The 22217-nt window shown below is 44.2% G+C and overlaps 1 protein-coding gene across 1 annotated transcript; it reads right to left on the bottom strand.

The window, feature by feature from the left end:
* Positions 1-221: 221 nt before the first annotated feature.
* Positions 222-21879, bottom strand: matn4 (matrilin 4). The gene is made up of 16 exons (XM_069678034.1): positions 21792-21879; positions 18494-18669; positions 18152-18310; positions 16911-17142; positions 14919-15041; positions 13129-13251; positions 12418-12540; positions 10125-10247; positions 8394-8516; positions 8147-8269; positions 7100-7197; positions 6568-6699; positions 5958-6141; positions 5701-5853; positions 3445-3549; positions 222-1511 (listed from the first exon to the last, which is right to left on the bottom strand). The coding sequence occupies exons 1-16, from the start codon at positions 21871-21873 to the stop codon at positions 1453-1455; spliced, it is 2118 nt and encodes a 705-aa protein (XP_069534135.1). The 5' UTR covers positions 21874-21879; the 3' UTR covers positions 222-1452.
* Positions 21880-22217: the final 338 nt, after the last annotated feature.

Here is a 22217-nt window from a genome sequence, read left to right as displayed (position 1 = left end):
TTCTTTTGATATATTTTAGTAAGGGATAATGTATACAAACAGACCAACGTCGAATTTACTGTTCTGTTCTTCATAGCAACAGTCTACTATTGATAAATAGCAGACCTCAGAATGCCATAGTTAACCAATCAGAAACAAGTATTTAACAAAGCCGTGTAATAACGCTAACAGCTCTGAGCTAACCTCCTGGACTGTTTGAAGCACAAAATGTCTCTCAGCAGTGAAAAGTTCACTCTTTTATTGCTTTCTGAGCTGTGATACAGAGAAATACAAAAAGGTAACGTTATTAGAAAATATACAAAAACATACAAGCATTCAAATATAAAGGGGGGATACATTTGTGGTGTTTTTTTATACACAACTACAAGAGAGAGGGAGTCTACTGTAGTTTAGAGGGTCATTAATTTACACACAGTACCCTGTAAGGCCTCCTGATGATCGAGTGTGACTGAGTTACCACAGAACGCTCAGTCAAGAGATTTCCTGCCATAACGCGTCGTGTCGACATCATGAGGAGCGTTTTTTTTTTCTACTTGGATGTAAAGAAATATTCAGACCAAACGCAGAAAGTGCAGAGTGAAGAATAAACGTGTGTATTCTGAGTAAAATACTGAGTCCTGTCGTGACTCATTCATTTTCTCTCTGAACAACAGACCACAGCTTCAGTGAACGTGATACTTTTAACTTCCCTTTTTTTAAATCTGAACTACTTTTCTCCTCACTGCAGAAACTGTTTTCATGTCCAATTTATTATTGGGAGTGGTAATAACACTTCATTTTTATAAAAACTACTACTCTACTGTGATACTGAAAGAGCAAAAACAATCTGCTATAAATACATCATATTTAACAAACGGTACAAAACAGATCAAGTATAAACAGGGCACTTAGAGAGGCAGACGGATGGTGTGATGACAACTGTAACTCATGTTTATCTGAATATTAATCTGTGCTTTTAATCTAATATCTACACTGATTATAGCTACATGCCTTTAATCCCCTTTATGCGTCTGACTGCCTATAAAGAGTGCTGTTACATGGAGGCTTAATTCACAAATCTCTTTCATTATTCTGTTTGTTGTTTTAAATCCCAGAAGTTGAAAGACTTCCTGGTGAATCGTCTAAACGTAGCGTCCTTCTGTTTTTTTGTCTGCTTTGCTCTGAGACGGCCGGGGAAGTAAATGTGTTGTTGTAAGACAAAACGTGTAAACTGTAGCTCGTTCCTATTTGTACCAGAAATGAGCATCTGCATCGCGAGCCTTCAGATGCATGTCGGCCTCATAAAGACCATCAGACCTCGTGAAGGCTACGGAGGCTCTGTGAAAAAGACTCTTTGGTTGTGTCCATTGATTGGAGGGGTTTCTGATCCCCCTTTAATGATGTTTCCAGGATGTGCCCTCCTCCTCCTCGCTCTGTTCTTCTTCTTCTGCGGCGTCATGTTCGATGAACGGGTCACTTCCTGGAGAGGAGCTGGTTCTCCAGCTGCTCCAGACGGGAGGTCATCCCAGTCAGTAGACAGGCCATTAAGGAATAACAGTTATATGCATGAACTTCAGAAACCAGAGTCTTTACATGAATGGTTCCTCAGATAAGTCCAGCCTTATGTCTCCAGCTGTGATGTGTCTCTCCACCAGAATTTCACTTACTCCCTATAATCCAGTTTGTTACCCTGTTTTCAGCCACAACTTCAGGGCACACTTTTAGATCCTGGTTGTTTTTACTTTTATGTCTTAATAAAGTAAAAGTTGTCGTCATTGCATGCAGGCTTTACGTTAGCCAGTATCTTTAGTAGCTTTTGGCCAGTATCATGTGTAGTTGTCCGGCAGATAAAGATATTAACGCCCAAAATGTCCGGTGGGAATATACGCCAAATAAATAGATATCAAAAAATTAGTAATTGCGTGTTAATTAAAAAGCGTGTTGTCAAGAGAACTTCAATATAAATGTATACAGGGTTTGCCTCCACTGTTCAAACATGGAGAGATGGACAGGCAAAGACGGACAACGGCACAGTGCGACCCATCATTTGTGTCGGTACACGGCGAGATGCAGTGCCGATGATGACAGCGCTGCCGCCTCACTGAGGGAAAAGGCTGGCAAGTTGTCCCAATGGGTTGGATTCAGCTTTGAAAAGCAGCGGAGCAGTTCTGTTTAGTGAAGCCTCTAAACGTAAACATCAAGTTGACAAACGTGAATTTTTTGTCTTTTTTCACAACTATTTTGGCTTCTTCATGTAACTTATTATAAAGTTATTTTAATCAACGTCAATGAAATGCAAAGACACATTTAGGATGATGGCCAATGAATTCATTGATGTCGAATTAATTTATTAATAAGGCATATATTGCTATTCAAAGTATATGTCCATTTTCTACATCGCCAGAATTCTGGAATATTAACGTCCAAATTGGTCGTCAAAAAAAGTCTAGCGTAAACTCTGACTGGATGTTTGGACCTAACGAAATCTAAATTTGGCTGGCGGTTGCATGTTGTCTTCGGGACTGCATAGATAGCTGCTTTGGCTTTGTTTTTAGCCTTTGGCTAAGTTAGCTAGCTGCTTTCATTAAGGTTTTTTAGCTTTGTGCAATTTCTTAAACTTTACGACTGATTTTATTTCTCAGTTTAAAGACTTTAAACACCATTTCTCCTGAATACATTTCTAAGCAGTTACTGCTGGTTACTCTCAGGTTACGGTTTGTGACAAAGGGAGATCAAACTTTTGCTGCGGAGCTTTCTTCCCAACGAGTGTCTTAAATCCCTTTTTAAAGTTATTGTTCAGATAAGTGCTATAAACTGAGTGATCATTAATAGTCTGATTGTTATAGACTCGCCTTGATGCTGGTTACTGAACTATTCCATCATTTAATAAGAGCCCTTATGGTGGTGTAGCTTTTGAGCTCCACTTCTCTGACACTATCTAACATTCATGAGGCCGCCTCTTTTAAAACTTTAAATACTATCAGATAAATCTGTTCAACATGACATCCCCTAATTTCAGCTGCTGGGAACCCTAACCTCTGCCAAAAATGTTCCCGTTTCTACGGTCGATTCTTAGAAATGATCCTGGAAAACAAACTCACTTGCCTGTCAGGGACACCGTACAATCAAGTCTCTAAATAAAACAAAGAATTATAATTCATGCTCACGACTAGTTAGAAGATACAGTAGATGTTGCCTTAGCTCCACATCTGTAACACACAGATGGTTCCTGATAGGGATGAACCTTCAGAGGAATGTCTGCTAAACCTTTCCTGTATGAACACCTGCTCACGATATGTTTCAGCCTCCACTATTTTATTTCAGAGATCCAAAGAACAAAGAACAAAGTCCTCGTCCGTCACACAGGCATATGAAGAATATTTGTTTGTGTTTCACTGTAAGAGAGGTCGGTCGAGCTGTTCCTTCTTTCTGGAATATTCTGTGTTTAATTCAGTGAAAGGATATGTTTCTGTGTGATCTGCTCCAGGCTGCTCATGGTCGCCTGCTGGAACTCCACCAGACTCTCACAGGCACAGGGGTCCTTCACCTCGATCTCCCCCTGACTCTCCTCTGCACACACACACACACACACACACACACACACACACACACACACACACACACACACACACACACACACACACACACGCACACACACAGGAGCAAAGATTAATATCCAGTAGTTAAATCTTTTACTTAAACTATTTTAATTGACTCTTTGTTTTATCCTTCTGTCAGATACAGGTAGTGTGTATTTTTGGTACAAACATGCTGCAGAATGAATGATTCTGCTTTAGAGCCCCATTCAGCCTCCTTTCTACTTTACAATGTTCACACATTAAAACAACAAGTTAAGACTTGGTCATTTAAGGACAAGGGAATGTCATGTTTTTGTTTTGTTATTGCTTCATATCTAAATGATGTTTCTGCAGCTGACAGTAGATGGAGCCAAAGATCAACACATCACGACAGCAAACACACACTACACTGGGAAGGGTATCACATGTTCTCATACTTTAAAATGAACTTTATGTTCATCTCTTTATATATTATACTAATTTATAGTCATTTCGGGATGTCATTTCATTATGTTTATGACCCTGAAATTAAGAGGATTGATTAATATTTAGTAAAATATTGAAGTTAAACCTTAAAAAAAGGTTGCTATTGACAGCCTCCTGTAGTTTGTAACCATGTGCCTGCAGTCACACACCAACCATGTCATTGAATATTTATATTTTAAAGCCTGTGACGGCCACAGGCCTTGGGTCAGTCTGAGTTTGTTTTCCTGCCTCCCTGATTACCTGGCTCCTCCCACCTGGTTGAGGGATTGCGCTCACCTGATGTGGCCTTTAAAAGCTTGGGGGAATCCAAGATGGCTCTCTCTTTCTCCCTTCCACATTGTTTCTTTTAGTTTGTTTTGATTGTGTTTAGGTTAGCCATGGTTCCCTCTGTTACTTATTAAATGTTAGCTAATTGCTGACTCAACTGTTAGTTTTCTTTTGTTGGTTTAAACTTAACAAACCATTTGTTTATTTAAAACGCTGTTACTGTGTGGATCTCCCTTGTTTGTTATGCTCTTCAGCGAGCCGGAGAGTGTGGATATCAAAAAGTGCTCAGTAAATAAATTGATACATTGTTGATGGTAAATGTAGCAGTGTTGTGACCAAGTCATCTTTGCTCAAGTCCCAAGTAAGTCTCGAGTCATTTTTTCTTAGGCAAGTCAAGTCAAGGCAAGTCCTAAATTAAGTCAAGTCAAGTCCCAAGTCAAGGTCACTTTTTTCCTCCCAAGAACCAGCACTATAGTATCCGCTCTTTATAAAGAGAAAAGACAAGGTGTTAGCAGCCCGTCTAATAATGATATTATTGGCCAGTTTATATAACCTGTTCAAAAAGTATGACAGTGAATTGTATCTGTGTTATCTTGGCACAGACGCAGCCATGATGATGGTCTGCTCTGAGACCGTGTTGAGTAGTAACGAGTGCGACTGATGAGGCTTCTCTTTGGGGGCTTTGATGTTGCGTGTTGCCATAGCGAGGAGTTTGACTGACAGCCAGTCCTCCTTTTTGAGTCGTCCAATCATGATTCCCAGTTTGCGCTGCGTACATACTTGATAGTTCAAGTCCAAAGTCATTTATTTTTTGTCAAGTCATCAAAACAGTGAGTCGAGTTGACTCAAGTCCAAGTCAACAAGTCTCAAGTCCACATCTCTGAAAAGTAGTCAGTGGAGGTAATACATTCTTAAGTATGCTCTACACTGACAGAAAAAGTGCCTACATGTCCCAGGATGCACTGTGAGCAAGCAGTCACTGCCTCAGGCCAGCTCTGCTTCATTTCTTTTCTTGCGGCTCGACTCAAAGAAACAAAGCTCAATATCCAGTCAGCTGAAACACTTTAAATGTGTCCATAACATCCTTTGCACTCATTTTGGGAGGAGCAGTTGGTAGCATAGCTTCGTAGCTAGTTAGCAATAGAAGTGAAGGCAGAGACTAGTAATCGAAGCTGAATAGTCTATAGTTCTTCCAGGCCACCAACTACATCAAATAACGGTGCTGGTGCTGGAACATCTACAACCATGTGCTTTTCACACTTTATGTTGATTTCTGATGGATAAGGTTTATAATTGTGCTGTCCATGTGCTGATACTCAAACATCAGAGGTGACTTTATCCTTTACTTGTGATGTACTTTGAGTGAAGCTGTCCACCCTGAGGGATGTACCTGGGCACACGTTGAGTTTGAGGTTCTCAGCGATGGTGCTGATGGCCGTGAAGTCGGTGGTGTAGTAGAAATGTTTCTCCACAGGCTCAGAGGCGATCTCACGAAGCTCATCCTCCACAGCTTTACCCACACCCACAGCGTACATGGTGATACCTGTGGACAGAAACACACGCACACATAAACATCACAACATTCATCTACAGGACCTGAGGTCAGACGATATACGTGGTTTGACCGCCACTCTACTGGAGTCTCACCGGCTTCTTTGGCCTTCTTGGCAAACTCTGTGATGTCGTCCTGCGAGCGTCCGTCTGTGAACACCAGTCCGATGCGGGGGATGTTGCGGCCGGCAGGACGGGCGCCCTCTGCCTCGGAGAAGCTGTTCTCCACCATGTGTTTCAGAGCCAGACCTGTCATCGTGCCTTTCTCCATGTATTCAACCTGGACAGGTAAACAAGTCCTGAGTTATGAGACTGAAATCAGTGCAGAGTCGATGAGGCCTCATAACGCGGTGCAGGAATATGTCTCGCTGTGGGTTCTGTTTCTGTTGGATTCCCATGAAATAGTCTGAAAATCTTATTTTTTACAGTACGTGCTGCTTAACATGCTCGTAATGTCCCCTCTGTTAAAGAAATGTGATATGTGGACGATCTATCTCTATCACCATTGCTGACTGGCTGCAGTGTAGCTCATAAAGCCTGCCTGAGCACGATGACAGCGCCTTGACCAGGTGTGTAAAGGTTTATTGCACAGTGTTCAATAAAAGTTGCTTAGCAGTGTAATTCAGCACGTCACACACACACACACACACACACTGAAGAGACACGACAGGTTAAAACACTGATTGTTGTGTGGAAACGGTTTTACCTTCATGACAGCAGCTTTGATCTCGTCAGCAGTGTGGTACATGTTGAGAGAGAACTCTGTCCGGACCCGGCTCGAGTACTGAACCAGACCCACTCTGGTGCCGTGAGCCGACACGTCCAGAGAGTCCACCACCTACAGCACAGGAGGAGGGGGGGGATGTTCAGGTGACACAAGGCACAGGGACTCTGTTCTGTTTGGGTTTATTATTGTGCTTATAAATGCCTGTCACTTCCTGTCACTTCCTGCTCCATCGTTTCATGCTAAAAACAATTCTGTTGACTGCGACAGCTGGATTGTCTCATTTTAGGACCTGTAGACTCACAGCAGTTCTTCCTCCTTGCTAGCTGTAAGCTGTCCAAGCTTCCTGACTGTGCTGCGAGCTCTCAAACATCTTCTCTGAGTCGGAACTACTTTTTCTTGATCATATATAACATTGATTTATATATATATATATTATCTATTGTTTGTTTTCCTGGATAAAGTGTGGTGCCTCTTGACATTAACCAGCTGGATGTGTGAAAGCATGGCTGACCTGGTTGACAAACTTTTTGACCAGCTCAAAGTTTTGTGGCCGGACGCTCTTGGAGCCGTCGATCAGGAGCACCAGGTCGATGTTGGCAGACTTACATGCTGAAGGAGACAAAGAACAAGGAAGAGAGGGAGGCTGAGAATGAACACTGACAATATAAAACAGACATCCTCAAGTTTGCTCTTCTCGCAGGTGTTGCATTGTTGAGGAGTGGAATCTTCTCTGTACTGTAACGAGAACTTTGAGCACTGAAAAAGCTAAGAAATGCACATACATAAGATGTTTTGTATTTCAGATATTTATATCTTCTGCTCTTAACACAAAATGTGCAGGTTCATATTAAAATATTTGCCCATTCTTTTTAAGATAAATGACTAAAATATTTCAACCTAGTAAAGTGACAAAGTTGCAGTTATCGGTCTGTGAGTATAAATGTTGCCGGGATGATGAACGAGGCCGTCTGCACTGCCACAAACCTCCACATGGAGGTGCTGTTTGAAGGTTACTGGCAGCAGCTCTGGCTCCTCTCGGCCTCCCGAGAGGGAAGAAAAATCCTAAAGAAGATCCAAACTCTGTCCGGCCGTTTCCTCACAGACACTCGGAGCTGCTTTTAACATCAGCAGGACATTTTCAAATACATCTTTATTCCATCTCCTGAGGAGTAACCCCCGCTCTCTCCTCCTGCTCTAATCCTGATCGCAGCTCTTGATGTTTATACCAATTTAATGACACTCATATGACTGATCATTGATGTAATTTACATCTGTGCTCAGCAGACTGTCAGCAGAGATCTGGGCTCATATCCTGCAGGTTGTTTTATGTATCTGTTGTTTTTCTGTTGGCTAAGAGTGATCTCAGAGATTACCATGCCGACCTCCTGCTGCAGCCCGGTGCGCTCATATCCTGCATCTGCAACATCTCTGGACCCGCAGGACCCGCAGGACCCTCGTCCCCCTGCAGGAGCCTGCTGCATGTGTCCAGGTGAACTTGTGTTCGTCATGACTCTGAGTTAAGTTCTACTTTGTATAACACAGATCATTTATCACTTACTGCCGCAGCTCTTGCCGTCGTCCTGCAGCAGCTGTCCCTCAGGACAGATGCAGTAGTACGATCCAGGAGTGCTCACACACTGGTGCTCACAGCCGTGCTCCACTGTGTTACACAGGTCCATGTCTGCAGATACACAGTCCACGTATTACATACCATGCTAGCTGTTCGCTGTAAATACATCATAAGATCTCATGTTATAAAGATAAGTGTGTGTGTGTGTGTGTGTGTGTGTGTGTGATTCACTGACTTGTGCAGGTCTTCTTGTCTTTGTTGAGTTTGAATCCTTTGTTGCAGTCGCAGGTGAAGACGCCCGGAGCGCTGATACAGATCTGTTCACAGTCATGTTTCCCCTCCGCACACAGGTCGATGGCTAAACGAAACAAACACACACACACACACACACACACAGACATTTATTTTCAATCTGTAATAATGTTGCAGTGACACAGTGTGTGTGGTTGTTCCTGTGTCTCTGTGTATGAGCTTCTACGTGTCTTCAGGTAATCATCAGTAAGCACAGGTAGAAAGACGCCTCTGACCACACGTTTAAGACAGTTCGTTGAAGCTTCAGTTTTTTCCAGATGAATTTTTGGATTCAATCAGGGAGTCTCTGAGTCCAACAGTCCACAGACGCAAAACGATTTTAATTACATTGTTATAAAAACATATGAGGAACTCCAAGTAATGTGTGTGTGTGTGTGTGTGTGTGTGTGTTTGTTTGTGTGTGTACTAGAGCCCGACCAATATTTGACTGTAGAGAACGATGAGATAAAAATTTCAGAGGGGAACATTTCACCTATTATTACAGATCTCTAAACATTGTCCGTCGTCTGACGGGGAGGGGGGGGGGATGTGGATTGACAGCCATCTTTTTTGGGTCCCGGAGGAGCCAGAAGACTTCCAGCCAAGACTTCTTTCAACATGCGCTGCACTGTTTACGATCTGGGGGTGCAACGATTAGTCGACATTGTCAGCAAAAATCGATGACGAAATTAGTCGGTTACGTCATTGTGCGTGTTTTTCATGCTTTGTTTCCTGGAGCTGAGTTTGCTGAGGGGTGAGCCATCTCTCACATCCTCACTATCTCTGACGAGAGGCGCACATGCAACACAGCGACCGGGAAGCGACAAACAAACAAAACAACAGCCGATGCGACGCTATCTGTTCTAAAACTTATAGTCCGGGAGCATTTCAGCCTCAACGCTGCAAAGAAAAGGGCCGCCTGCAGGATCTGTGAAGGGGAGCTTGTTTATCACGGGAGCGCGTCGGTAACGTGCGTAATGAGCATTTGAAGAGAAGGCACGCTGGATGGTGGATGATGCAGACTCGCACAGATAAGATGATTAGCTTCTCAGCTAGTTGACGTTAGCTATCTACAGACAGAGTTGTAATGGCTTTAACATTAATACTACATTTAAAGCTGAGAGCTAAATAAGAGTCATTAAGTAATTGTACAATTCATTATCCGATTAGTCGTTTCAATAATCGATGACTAGTCGACTAACAAAATAGTTGCAGCCCAGCTGCGGTCTAACGTCTATCTCATGTTATAAAGATAAGATGTCCAACGCTTACATTAGTAGCTCCGCCCACCAGTCAGGTCAGGACTGAAGAAGCCTTTCGGATGAGAGGCGTCTTTAAGAACTTCAACCAGGTCCAGCTGCCTTTTAGAATACGTTTAGAGTTCCGTCTGCTAAGCTGTGATGCTACATGTGCTGTAAACCATGAAGTCCGCGCGCCCTCTGCTGGACAAACTTTGTATTGACACCATTTTAAAATCATCCAGCTTTGTTTTCTGCTTTTGTGAAAACGTGTTTTATAACAGCCCATGTTAGAAAACACATATGCAGGTACAGTTATATCAGTCGAGGCTCATATTGGCTCATTATAATTTTATCCATTCGATACACAGGTTATTGATCGGGCTCTAGTGTGTTCACTTGTGTATGTGTGTATGTGTGCGTGCGGCCTGACTGACGTGCGCAGGTCTTCTTGTCCTCATTGAGTGTGTATCCTTCGTTGCAGTCGCAGGTGAAGACGCCGGGCGCGCTGACACAGATCTGTTCACAGTCGTGTTTCCCCTCAGCGCACAGGTCAATGGCTAAATAACACACACACGCACATATTGAGTTAAACCATGTGTGTGTGTGTGTGTTGAAGTCTTGGCCATTTAAGAATGCATTTTCAAGGGACACTTTTTCTTTCAAAAGTTTTAATCAATATCTGAGCCAAAGAGCATTTTAAGGTTGAGAAAATATTAATTTCTATAATAGATATATGACTAAAGGTAATCATGGTAATTATTTTAAACAATCTCTGATATTCGTTTATTCAGTTAAATTCTTCAAATAAAGTTTAAATCTGGAGGATGGCGGTCAGAGTGATAACACATACGTGGTGTTGTTTGTAGCCTCTCAATGACCCTGTGCGTCTCATGTAAGTTGTTTTTTGCAGCACAGAACAGCTGAAACAGTCCCGTTAACTATATATAACTCCACGTCTCCTTACGTAACTGCCTTTGTGGTATTTGGGTTAAATGGACGACACAGTTCCACGATGTGTTCCTGCAGCTTTGAAGGTTTTAGTGGCCTCGAGGGGGAAAGAAAGTCTCGGCTCATCCAGAGGTTGTAAATTGTTCTTCTCACAGGTTTCTGTCAACAACATCCTGAGCTGCAGATGTTTCTGTGTCTCTGAAACATCTGTAACAGGAGTGTGTGTTTCAGGCTGCATGCAGGAGTATGTGCACACATGTTAGACACCTGCATTAACATGCAAACAACATGCGTGTTTGCTGTGTGACTGTTCACTGTGAGTCTGGTTCTCGAGGTTTCTGCCTGTTAAAGGACGACCTTCGTGCTCATGGTGGATTCATGTTGGGCCTCTGCTCATAATACAACAGCACTACAGTCCTGTTTCTTGATGTGTGTGTCCTGAGATAACTTTTTTTGGTTGCCGCTGTATAAATAAAATCGATGATTGAAATAATTTTAAATAATCTTAAATATTTTGGGAAAAGGCTTTCAGAAGTTTGGGTGATCTGTGGATCAGAGAGTTTTCACATGAATGCCACATGAATATTTGGCTTTGTTTCTCTCAGTGCTGAAAAAGATCCTTAAAGCAGTCGTCTTAGTTCAGGGCTGAAGCGCTCCCGTCCGCGCTGGTGTTACTATTTTTAGTCTCATATGAGAGCATTAAAAGTCCAAGAAGCCGAAGGCTCATTGAAGTGACGTTCTCGGATCCCATCGGCTACAGTCTGACGACGATGCAGCCTCTGGGGACAACGGTGAACATGCCGCGGCGTGTCGCCGGCGGTTAGCAACAAACGACTTCCTTTGGCACGTGCTGCATGTTTACAGAAACAGAAACAGATTTTCTTGTGATTTACTTTAATTAACGGCTCTTACCTTCTACTATGTAGAATCTGTAAATAGAGATTATTTAAGTTATAATCTCAAAGATCTCAGTTTCGTTCTCTTTGGCGGCACCTTATGGTGATAAATGGTAATTGCGGGAGCACACTTCCCAGATATCCAGACAGTGCTGCATGTGTGACGGCCACAGCAATGTCTCCAAGCTGTGAGTTTATCCGGAGTGAAACAAACTATATGATATCGTCTCCTTCAGTCACTGCAAAACATCCATTTCTTATTCATCTATTTGTAGTCCTGCCTGCTCTCTACCTGTGCTTATTTATTCCAACACACTTTGTTGACGTTCTGCATGCACTACGTTGCATTATAGTAGAGAGGGAGCCTGGAGCGTTTGAAACTAGAAAAGAGGTTACTCTGAATGCAGTGCAGTGGTTAGAAACTGAGATTTGAAAAGGGAAAGGTGAGAGGACACGAGCCGGTCCCTGCAAAGAACTCAACCGTGCTTTGTTTAAGATCTGCTGAAAGAAAGCTGCAGCCAGAGATGGAAATACTTCAATCAGAAACATTTACCGCCAACCACAGAGACATCTGAAATGTGCAGTGATCAGTGCTCTGCTTAGGAGGCTGTTTTGAGAATGAAGCAGATGAATCACAGAGTTTTTAAGGCTCAGTGAAGTGAAGCCGTCTTCTCTCTTTGCAGGACACAGTGTAGACTAGCAGTGCCCCTACATAATGTTAAAGTGAGTCCCTCCAGTTTGTGGAAGGTTAAATGATCTCTACAGGAACGAGCGTCCGTGTGTAAGCGGCTCCTTTGGGTCGAGCCTGACAGCAGTGGACCGTGTGTTTCGATCTGTCAGTAACAGTGTGTGCTTTGTCTCCCGTGCTGTATGCAGTACTCACCCTGGCAGGTCTTGCCGTCGTCCAGCAGCCTGTATCCCTCGTTACAGCGGCAGTGATAGCCATTGAGCACACTCACACACTCATGATCACAACTGTGGTTCCCAAACGAACAGTAGTCGATCACTGAGGGGAGGAAAGCAGCCGGGCCGTAAGCAGCAGAGCAGCAACACGTGCAGGTTTGCACCTATGTTCCCTTTGTCTCTTTAAATCTCACCTCAAACAACGACACCCGTCCTGTCCCTGAAGATGATTCATGCTCATCAGTTAGCTTAGTATCTGTACTTCTACCTGAGTGAAGAATGTGTGCCAGTCTGCCACCTCTGACTGCCGGCCACAAATACAACTTATTGTCGTATGAACGCCGGATTGTTCTTCTACAGACGTATACATTTGCTTTTGTCCTGATTGTTGAGTTCACCCCACGATGCACAGGACTATAAAGGGATCTGAATGAAGTGAATAAGGGACAGCATCTTGTTTCAGTGAGACAAAGTCAGCAGCAGGAGGAACATAGATGAAACCTGCGCTCGGCTTCATGAAGCAGCGGACAGATCAGCAGCTCGTGAAGCTCCGAATCCACTTCAGCATGAACCAACATGACATGAATTCAGGCCACACACACGTCTTCATATAAAGCCAGCAGGTATCAATGCATGTGTGTTGTATTACTTCATGCATGCATGTGTGTGTGTGTGTGTGTGTGAGACTGACTTGTGCAGGTCTTCTTGTCGTCGTTCAGTTTGTATCCTTTGTTGCAGTCGCAGGTGAAGGAGCCGGGCGAGCTGACGCAGATCTGCTCACAGTCGTGTTTCCCCTCCACACAGAGGTCTATGGCTGAAACACACACACACACACACTCACACACAGACACACGCGCACACACACACACACACACACACACACAGAGACACATGCAAGCGATTTATTCACTAACTATGTTCATTATCGCGGCGGGCGAGGTGTGAGGTGCGAGAACAGGAGCATGCTGATATTCTGAAAGGCGTGTGAACTCATGGAGCCGGTTTTCCTCCTGAAACCTTCGAACCCGACAGCTGCCGCAAACCTTAAACTCTCCTCTGAGTCAAACTCAGTCTAATATCAACAAACAAACATGATCCATGTGTGTTTAGAGTCTCCGTTTATCTGCTGAACGCGCCTCAGATTCTCCACATTTGTAAGATTTCTTCTGTATGAAAGACATCTAGTGATTGTTTTTACATCCGCTTCAGACAGGAACAGCTTGAAGTCTGCAGACTGTTCATGCTGCTTGAGTGTTAACAAATACAGACTGAAGAAGATCGGGCTCAAGTTGTCGGCACGACGAGGTCAACACACCCAGGGCATCTTTTGGTTCTGGCTTCACCTGACCTGACGAAGGAGATCGCGCTAAGCGGTCACACGACGCTGGTTATCAACTCTATAAGTCAGCCCAGGGTTTCTATGAGGGCGTTAACATAAAGGGGGCGGAGTCTGAAGCCTTTGACCAATCACACACAAGGACAAGTCTGATGTCAGCTGATCGGCATTTTTTACAAACAGAGAAACTCAGATGCAGGACGGACAACAGACTGTGTGAATGTGTGTAAGTTAAGTCTGTAATATCTCTGCTCCATCATTAGAGCACCGTATATTGATTATAATAACATCCGTGTATTACATTAAATGTATTTATGTGGCTTTCATGACAGATTTAGACTCATGCCTTGAGCTCCAGCCGTTTCAAACGGACTCACAGAGCAAATAAAACTAAATATGGAACCACAATTTAAAGCAGCTTTTTTTATTTATGAGCTTTTCATCTGGTTTTAATGTGATTTTAGGTCCGAGGATTTAAGTCTCGCTACTGAAACCTTCAAACACAACAGCTGCAGTTTGCTGCGAGTGCAAGAGTTCAGTGTCGTCTCTGTTGTAGGTGTACGTCAGTAAAGCTCCATGAATATCTTTGATCAGTTATTTAATAAAGGGTTTTACTGCTCTCTTTCTCTCTCTCTCTCTCTCTCTCTCTCTCTCTCTCGCTCTCTCTCTCTCTCTCTATCTCTCTCCTCCCTCTCACCATCTGCTCTCAGAGCTCCTGAATCAAGAGCCCTGATTGGTCAGTGGGTGGTGTTTAGCACAGGTTGATCTCTTATCTCGAACATAACCTGATAACCACGGGTTAACCTTGAATTAGCTCGCTAACCGCTAACTCTGCTTCGTGGTACAGGCCTCTGGTTTCATGCTACAGTGTGATGATGATGATTCACTGTTGAAAGAGAAAAGCAGGGTGTGCTGGACAGAGGAGGAAGATTTGAGTTGTGTCTGACGTGTGTGTTTGTCTTTTATTTAACATGTGATTCACAGGCATGAACTGAGGCGAGCTTGTGTGTGTTGGTTAAATGTGTGATGTAGTTTTGTTGTGTCTTTCTGTCGTGTGTCAGATTTAGTTGACTATGAATGTGTCCCAAAGTGTCCGTATGGTTCTTTGTTTCCTGCGTGTAATGTTGACAGTCATGTTTACGTACCTGCGCAGGTCTTCCCGTCGGCGTTCAGGGTGTACCCGGGCAGACAGAGGCACTGGAAGGAGCCGGGGGAGCTCTCACAGATGTGCTCGCAGCCGTGATCCGACTCCAGACACAGATCCATACCTGCAGCAGAGGTGACATGAGAAGCTGCTCGGTCTTTGTCATAAACACTGAAAATATATTACCTTAAATAAAGATGGCACCAGCGTGCAGAAAGGGGTGATTTATTTATGGTGAAAATGTTTCAAACTTTAGACTTTAAAATATTAAAGGATAAACACCGATCAGCCGTAACATTGTGACCACTGACAGGTCGAGAGAATGACACTGATTATCGGTGGCCTCTGTCAGTAGGTGGGACATGTTAGGCAGCAAGTGAACAGTTTGTCCTTGAAGTTGACGTGTTGGAAGCAGGAAAATGGTCAAGTGTGAGGATGTGAGCGACTTCGACAAGGACTGAACTTTGATGGCTCAACGACTGGGTCAGAGCGTCTCCAAACCTGCAGCTCTTGTGGGGTGTTCCCGGTCTGCAGAGGTCAGGACCAGAAGTGGACCAAGGGAGGAAAACCAGTGAACCAGCGACAGGGTCATGGACGACCACGGCAGTGTGGAGTGAAGGCCCGTGTGGTCCAATCAAGTAGAAGAGCTACTGAAGCTCAGACTGCTGAAAGAGTTAAAGCTGGTTCTGATAGAAAGGTGTCAGAACACACAGAGCATCACAGTTTGTTGTGTATGAGGCTGTGTAGCTGCAGACCGTTTAGGGTGCCCATGCTGACCCCTGTCCACCACTGAAAGCTCCTACAATGGACACGTGAGCATCAGAACTGGACCACAGAGCGATGGAAGAAGGCGGCCTGGTCTGATGAATCACGTTTCCTTTTAAGACATGGCACCAGGATGCACTATGGGAAGAAGGCGAGCTGGCGGAGGCAGTGTGATGCTTTGAGCAATGTCCTGCTGGGAAACCTTGTGTCCTGATTCATGTGGATGTTACTCTGACACGTACCACCTACCTGAACATTGCTGCAGACCAAGTCCACCCCTTCATGGAAACAGTATTCCCTAATGGCAGTGGCCTCTCTCAGCAGGATAATGTTCCCTGCCACACTGCAGACATGGTTCAGGAATGGTTTGAGGAACATGACGAGTTCAAGGTGTTGACTTGGCCTCCAGATTCTCCAGATCCATGGAGGCCCCACCTCGCAGCTTACAGGACTTAAAGGATCGGGTGTACACGTCTTGGTGCCAGATACCTCAGCACACCTTTACAGGTCTGGTGGAGTCCATTGACGGGTCAGGGCTTGGTGGCTAAAGCGGAGCTACACTATATCAGGCAGGTGGTCATAATGTTATGGCGCCCAGAAAAACAGCAGCAGGATGAAATATCTGCATTGAGCGTTTTGAGGAGGTTGTTATGAAACGTCAGATGTTCAGCGGGGTCAGATGTGCACGGTGATTATTTCTTATTCAGATGAGACATTAAAGTGGTTTTAAAGATTCTGCTGTTTCCCTCAGAAGGAGGTTACATTCCTCAGACTCAGCTGCTGGTTTTCACTCGTCCTGCGTTCAAGTGACTTCAAATAAAAATAATCCATTAAAGCATCAAATGTCTTTGCTGGTTTCAGACGGGTTTTACAGAAATATTAAGTCTGATCCGTGAAGAATGGCTCCCTTCATGGTCGGGTAGTTATGAGCTTTATTTTCATCTGTTTTTAATGTGGCTTTAGGTTCGAGGATTTAAGTCTTCATCTCCACTAAAACGGTTTAATTTTGTCCTCGTTTCGTGTCCCGACATCACGTAAAACTCTGAAGAAATAAAATCATCCAATCAGAGGTAAAGAGAAACACTTTCCAGATGTGACGAGACCTTAAAGTGGCTGTTAAGACAATTATAACACCCGCAATTCACAGGAACACATCGTCTTTAATCAATCCTGCTTTGGCTGATACAGTTACGAGGTTTTCAAACAGTGTTGTTGTTTCCCGTCTTACCGCAGAGCTTGTCCTGGAACTGAAGTCCAAACTGGTGAATGAGATCGAAGGACTCCACCAGGAAGACGTGGTCCTCGAAGGGCGGGGAAGCCATGGCCCTCAGCGATGTCATGTCGGCTCTGGCCACGCCCACAGCGTAGATCTCGATGCCTTTCTCTCGGGCCTCGGCCGCCACCTCCGCCACGCGGTCCTGAGGGCGTCCGTCTGTCACGATCACGACCACGTTGGGAACCTGAGGGAGAGAAAACTTCAGGATCAGGGGAAGGTAACACAGACGGGGGGGGGTGATTTTAACTTAATTTAAAGTTTATTTCATGATCAGAAAGTGAAGTTTTATAAGTAATACTGTCAGGATGATGGGAGCAGACCGGAGGAAGTTATTCCAGATGGATCGCCACAAAAACCATCAGTGATTGGATGGGAGCAGGAAACACGAAAACAAACAAGCTCCATTTAACTAAACAACGCTTCAAAAGGAGAAACTAAAGCACGCATGCCAAGCAGCTAAAAGACTCTCAGGGAGACCAAGGAAACACTACGAACACAAAACAATGACCGCCAGGATAAGAGAAAAAACCTGACCAGCCCCAACAAGCTGCTCTGACGGAAACTAGAAATGATGAGCAGATCTCTCAGACAGGTTCGTGTGGTGCTTCTGCAGACTCACAGACCCAACAAGAGCAGACACTGAGTGAGCCTCTCGCTTCCTCTAAAGGTGAGACAGCAGCCCGACATACTCGGCCGGTTTAGGTTCATCGTTGGTTAAAACTGTGGCTCAAGTTTGTCAAATAGCATTAAACTAAAGAAACAAGTTTCAAAGTTGAAATTGAGGTTTGGCACCTTGTGCTTATTTGTACACCGATAAGAGTACTGGGCTTTTCCTGCCATCAGTCGGTGAAGTTAAACAAAATGAAGTGTAAGCTGTAGCAAACCCAAAACGTCCCCGTATCAGGATGAAGCGACCGAGAGAAAGAAGGTTCCAGCTCAAAAAAATGAAGACAAAAACTTTTTAACTGAGACAAAAAAAACCCCAAATCTTCCTCATTTTCTGCTGCAGGTGCGTTCAGGTGTCGCTGAAGGTTTTCATTTTGAGTTTGTCATTCAACCAAATCACAAACACACAGGACGACTTTAAGTGCAGTAAACATGAGAGGATGAAATTAACCTTCAAACTAAGTCGTTTTTTATGTGTCAGAAATAAAGTGTGTAACTATGGTAACAGGTAGTTTGTCCTGCATCACCTTGGGCCGGTCTCCCTCCTCGGCAATAAAGGCTGAATTCATCACGTATTTGATGGCGAGGCCGGTCATGGTGCCCTGAGCGAGCGGGATGATCTGGTTGATGCCTTTCACCATGCTGGCCAGGGTGGCGTGAGTCTTCAGAGAGAACTCACTGCGGACCTGAAGACGACAGGGGAGAGAGAGAGAGAGGGAGAGAGGGAGAGAGAGAGGGAGAGGGGGAGAGAGGAGACACTGTGAGTCACTGAACAAAGCTTCATGTCAGCAATGCTCAGAACAACACGATGAAGAATAGGTAAAGAATACAACATGGCTGTAGGTGTTGATGCTGTGCTCCTGCAGTACCTGGCTGGAGTACTGAACAACGCCCACTCTGGTGGCGTTGAGTCCGATGTCCAGGGTGTCGAGGATGTCGATCATGAACTTCCTCATGGTCTCAAACTCGTGCGGCCTGACGCTGCGGGAGCTGTCGATGAGGAAGATCAGATCCACCGGACCAGACTTACATTTCTGCTCCGGACCTGCCGGGGTGCAAAAAGACGGGATGTGAGTTTGTGAGCGCGGAGCCGGCTGAGGTAGAAACACACATTTAAAAACAAAAGTTTGGATGTTCAGCCAGTTGATATATATATTATGTTTGTATATGTTATATACAATGAGATAAGATACAACTTTAATAATCCAGAAGGAATATGTAGGGCCAGATTTCTCCACATGACAGAACATACATTAACGCCTTAAATCTGGTAAATGCTACAATTTACATTGAAATGTCCCTTTACGTTATGTTAACATACAAAATAACCTCCATACTGTAGTTTATTTGTACTCAATCTCTGCACACATGGCGTTAGTCTGAAGACCATATATCCCCCGGTTAACGACGGTCTACTCGTCAGTATTTCCAGTTTAGCCAGCGTTCAGCGATAAACGACTTCCAGCGCAGACGTCCTTCTCCGTGCGCTGCATCGTTTACAGTCCAGTCAGCAGCTCGAGAAGCGACCGTGTGTTCAGATCAGAGTGAAGTGAAATTCTCCCTCCAGATACGTCTGCTAAATAAACGCTGTCATCTCTCGGTTTGTTCCATCCCCTTGACTTTAACGGCATCAACAACAACACATAACAACATCATGATGCAGATTAGCAACAAGTCAACATGAAGCTTTGTCAGGTCTGTCCTCAGGAGGAGAAGAAAACTACTTTGACATGAGACGGAGGGCGGAGCCATCATTTATGATGCATTCAAGGAAGTCAGGAAATATTAACACTGAACAGCTTTTGTGACAGTGTCGAGGGAATTTGTCTCAAGTTGAATTTTTGATGTAGAACAGGTTGTTAGCTGAAGCTGCTGCAGATGTTTATAGAGATGAATAATTACCACTGATGGGAGCCGGGATGTCATAACACAAGATTTGTTCCGCCTGCTTTTGCTCTCAACACAGACTGCTCTTCCTGCAAACACTGAAGCCTGCTGAAACGTGATTGGTCAATACTACTCGGACTACAAACCAGAACACTTCCTGTACCAAAGTCCAGCCCTGCATAAATTGAGATACGTTTTTACTCCATCTCACACACACACACCGTCTGCCAAAAGTTCTCACTGGGTAACTTAATGTGGATTCATCCGCCGCTGAAAATAGTCCCCAACAAACACAGTATTTCCTCATGTTTGAGTGATGTTTGTCACAAACTACAGCTCTGGGTTGTTACATAAAAGGTTTTCTGTGCTGTTTATTTTCTTCTTTTTGCTTTATAGGTTTATTAGAATAAAATCAGCTGTATCATTGAACAAGTATTTGACAGACTCATGGGAAAAATCTCCTTTGTTCTTTTGTGAATGTGTTTCTCCCCTGAATGAAGCAGCAGCAGCGGCGCTCTGGTTTCACTTTCACATTATTTATCACCTGAACTCACTTCAGCACCTGTTTTTCTCCTTAAGTCCTCAGCATCACTGTGAACGCGCTCCAACGCTGTAACATCATCTCTGCTCAGACACAGTCATGTCTGAGGTATGAGGTGAGGCTGCGTTCGCTGTGTGCTTTTATGAGTCAGACAGGAACCCTTTGATTAATGAACGTCAGGATTTCCTTCACAAAGGCTGGACTCACAGTGAGAGTCTTTGTAGGCGAGACTCCGAGGCAGGAGAAGTGGGCCTGTGGGATTGTTGTGGGATCTGTCTTTAGTTTCAAACAGACGTGAGTAACGGCTGTTTTTGTAACGCCTCATAAATACGTCTGCTTCTCTGTCTGCACGTATAACTCAAGAAGAAGCTCCGCTGCAGATTCACTGTGACTCATCTCCAAATGTACAGGTCAGATACGTCCTGAAACTTGAGTGCATTAAAGGGACAGTACATATTGTAACCACTGAGACATTCCCTATAAAAAGAACACAGACGGACAGTTTAAAAACACGCTGCCAAAGGAAAAGGCTGTTTGAAGAGCTGCACAGTTAATCGATTATTTGTTTTCCCTCGATGAACATGATTGACTACAATATTGATGTTTAAAATGCTCCACCCGTAGAAAACTCTGCTGCATATCAAACCAAGCGCTCCCTAAACTAACAGCCCCTCCTCCAGGGGGCGATGGAGAGGTTTGGACTTCACTTTTGGGGGAGCTGGCAGGTCATGTGATGAGCGCCGACCTTGCAGCGGCAGTTTAGAGTGGAAGAGTGAACAACAGAAGACGAAGAGCCGGTCCCCTGAAACGGCTCGTCTTTGCTTGTTTGGAGGTGTTTCAGGTTTAGAGCGAGTGATGGTGAAAATATAATCTCAAAGATTTCAGTTTCGTTCTCTTTTTTTTACCTAACGGTGATAAACAGTAACTGTAGGAGGACGTCCACGGTCGGCTCCGGTTGTAACTCTTGATTTTCCTGGCTGACGGTCGCTTTCCTTTTCAGACTGTTTGCTTCATCTGAGCGTCGAGTTTGTTTCTTCTTCTTTGGATTTTCACTTCTTGTTGAAGTTGTATCTGTAGTCATCCATCTTTTCTTTGTTTGTTCAGCCATAGTAGATTACTGTTTACTCGCAACACTTGCAGAGAGCGGAAAAGCAGCCGCTTAGCTCCGCCTACCCTCTCTGGCAGACCAACCACTGCTGGCTGATGGAAAACGCGTCACTAACTGGGCGCCGCTTGTGATTCTTTCTGTGAAAGTCGCCACAGACACCCAGCCCATAATAATACTATATACTGCAAATGCAAAGGCTGCAAAGCAACACAACTAAAAACAGCACAAAGTGCAGCATGATGAGTGTGTGAAGGAAGAACGACATCCAGAACAGAGACGCTGCACAGAGACACCCTATCCATCCAAAGACACACTGAGATTACCAATGCAATAAACATTGCATTTTGCCTTTAGAAGATTCACCAAATTCGAGTAAAGAACCCAGTTAAGTACACTCACTATTGATAAGTACCTCTGCCCTTCAAATATCTGAACTATCACTTTAAAGTGGGGTCATCTATCGGACGCTCAGGATCCGTTTCTGTGGTCAGCTGCCTTATAAACAGTGTTCTCACATGTTGAACCGCTTGATTATCAGATATGTTGTGAGCTCAGTTCATCTGAAGAAAGCACACGTGCTGAATTAAAACAGTCTTTGTTCCGAGCTTTCTCCCCGTATCTGCAGACTGACCTGCTTTGGGCCTGGCGCTGGCGAGGACGGTCAGTGTGAGCAGAATGAATCCACTCAGAGCTCGGAGCTGTCTCATCTTCATCCTGATGATTTCTCACAGCTGGACTGGAACCGGATCAGACTGTGAGGGAGAGACAGAAGGAGGCACAGGGGGAGGTTAGAGAGGTTGTTAGTGGTGAGGGAGATGATGATAACAGTTACGACTGAGGTTTCTTAGGAAACAATACGCCTGCTTTATGGTGCATTTACAATTAGTGTTAAAAGTCAAGAGATCAACGTGTCAAAGGGACCACGTTTGGTTTACATGTTGACTTTTATTTGATCATTTGGGTTACAAAGAACTGTTGTGTTACAGCAGCATTAACGCGTTAGTCAAGTAATCAGTTATTTACTAACTTTTTCACAAACAGTAATCTGTTCCTGTAA

The sequence above is a fragment of the Semicossyphus pulcher genome, unplaced genomic scaffold (assembly GCF_022749685.1).
Source record: "Semicossyphus pulcher isolate SPU_LCO1_2020_fin unplaced genomic scaffold, fSemPul1.0.p SCAF_3, whole genome shotgun sequence".
In the NCBI taxonomy this organism is placed as follows: domain Eukaryota; kingdom Metazoa; phylum Chordata; class Actinopteri; order Labriformes; family Labridae; genus Semicossyphus; species Semicossyphus pulcher.
The sequence above is the reverse complement of the archived record's forward strand: the minus strand, read 5'-3'. Positions and strand labels throughout refer to the sequence as shown.